The sequence below is a fragment of the Acanthisitta chloris genome, unplaced genomic scaffold, assembly GCF_000695815.1.
Source record: "Acanthisitta chloris isolate BGI_N310 unplaced genomic scaffold, ASM69581v1 scaffold20509, whole genome shotgun sequence".
Taxonomy (NCBI): domain Eukaryota; kingdom Metazoa; phylum Chordata; class Aves; order Passeriformes; family Acanthisittidae; genus Acanthisitta; species Acanthisitta chloris.
Window position 1 is genome coordinate 1,075 of NW_008690014.1, and position 835 is coordinate 1,909.

Consider the following 835-nt stretch of genomic DNA (forward strand, 5'->3'; position numbering starts at 1 on the left):
AGGGCAGGCAGGGCCAGGCAGAGCACACCCCTGGGGAAGGGCCCCGGAGAGAAGCAGCCCAAGGGAAGGTGTTTGCAAGCACAGATGCGGCTGACAGACATGAGAGCTCTGGCTGGAGGCGCTGGGGAAGCTGGGGAGGTTGACTGGGCACTGTGCTCCCGAGGACCCCTAACACCCATCGCCGGTCCCTCCTCATCCTCGGCTGTCACCAACACCCAGCACAGGAGGAGGCACCTCTGTCCCCACCTGGTCCCAGCCAGCCACCCGGGCTGGAGCAGTGATGAGAGCTCGGGTTCCCCCGCCAGGGTCCCCCTTGCACCCATCACCGTGCCCTGCCCCCCGCCTGCGCCCCGGGGCCGGCGCTCCCTCCACACAGACGCACCGCACCGCACACACAGCGTCACAAACAACCATGCATTAGAAACTGAAATGCTGCTGGGAGGCTCCGGGGCTGCGTGGGTCGCTCCGGCGTGGCTGCAGCCCCATGGCACGCGCGGCTCCGTCCATCGCACACAAACAGTCCCGTGGGGTGAGTCTAGCCGAAAATGCCGCCGAAGGTGGAGGCGATGACGATGCCCAGGATCACACAGCAGATTATGATCATGATCTTCTTCTGCTCAGGTGTCCCAGCAGTGGCAGGGAGAGAGGGGGGAGGGGGCACAACGGACACAGGAGCTGGGGGCTTCAGTCTGCCCTGTTCCCATGGTGGGGTCTGAGCAGCACCTTGGGAACCAGAGGAGCTCCAGACGCCCTTGGCAGGGATAGGCATCCCTGGTCCCCCTTCAGCCCTGGGCTGGCAGCAATGGGATGGGGGCACCTGGGGCCCCCAGCTAAC

At 65.7% G+C, this 835-nt stretch overlaps 1 protein-coding gene across 1 annotated transcript in view; it reads right to left on the minus strand.

Moving 5' to 3' along the window:
- Positions 1–535: 535 nt before the first annotated feature.
- Positions 536–835, minus strand: part of LOC103808856 (syntaxin-1A) — a gene marked incomplete at its 5' end in the record, with an annotated part of 3,066 nt that continues 2,766 nt past the window's right edge. The window contains one exon of the mRNA XM_009081662.1: positions 536–613. Within this exon, the coding sequence (XP_009079910.1) occupies positions 536–613 (78 nt within the window). The remainder of the gene's footprint in view (positions 614–835) is intronic.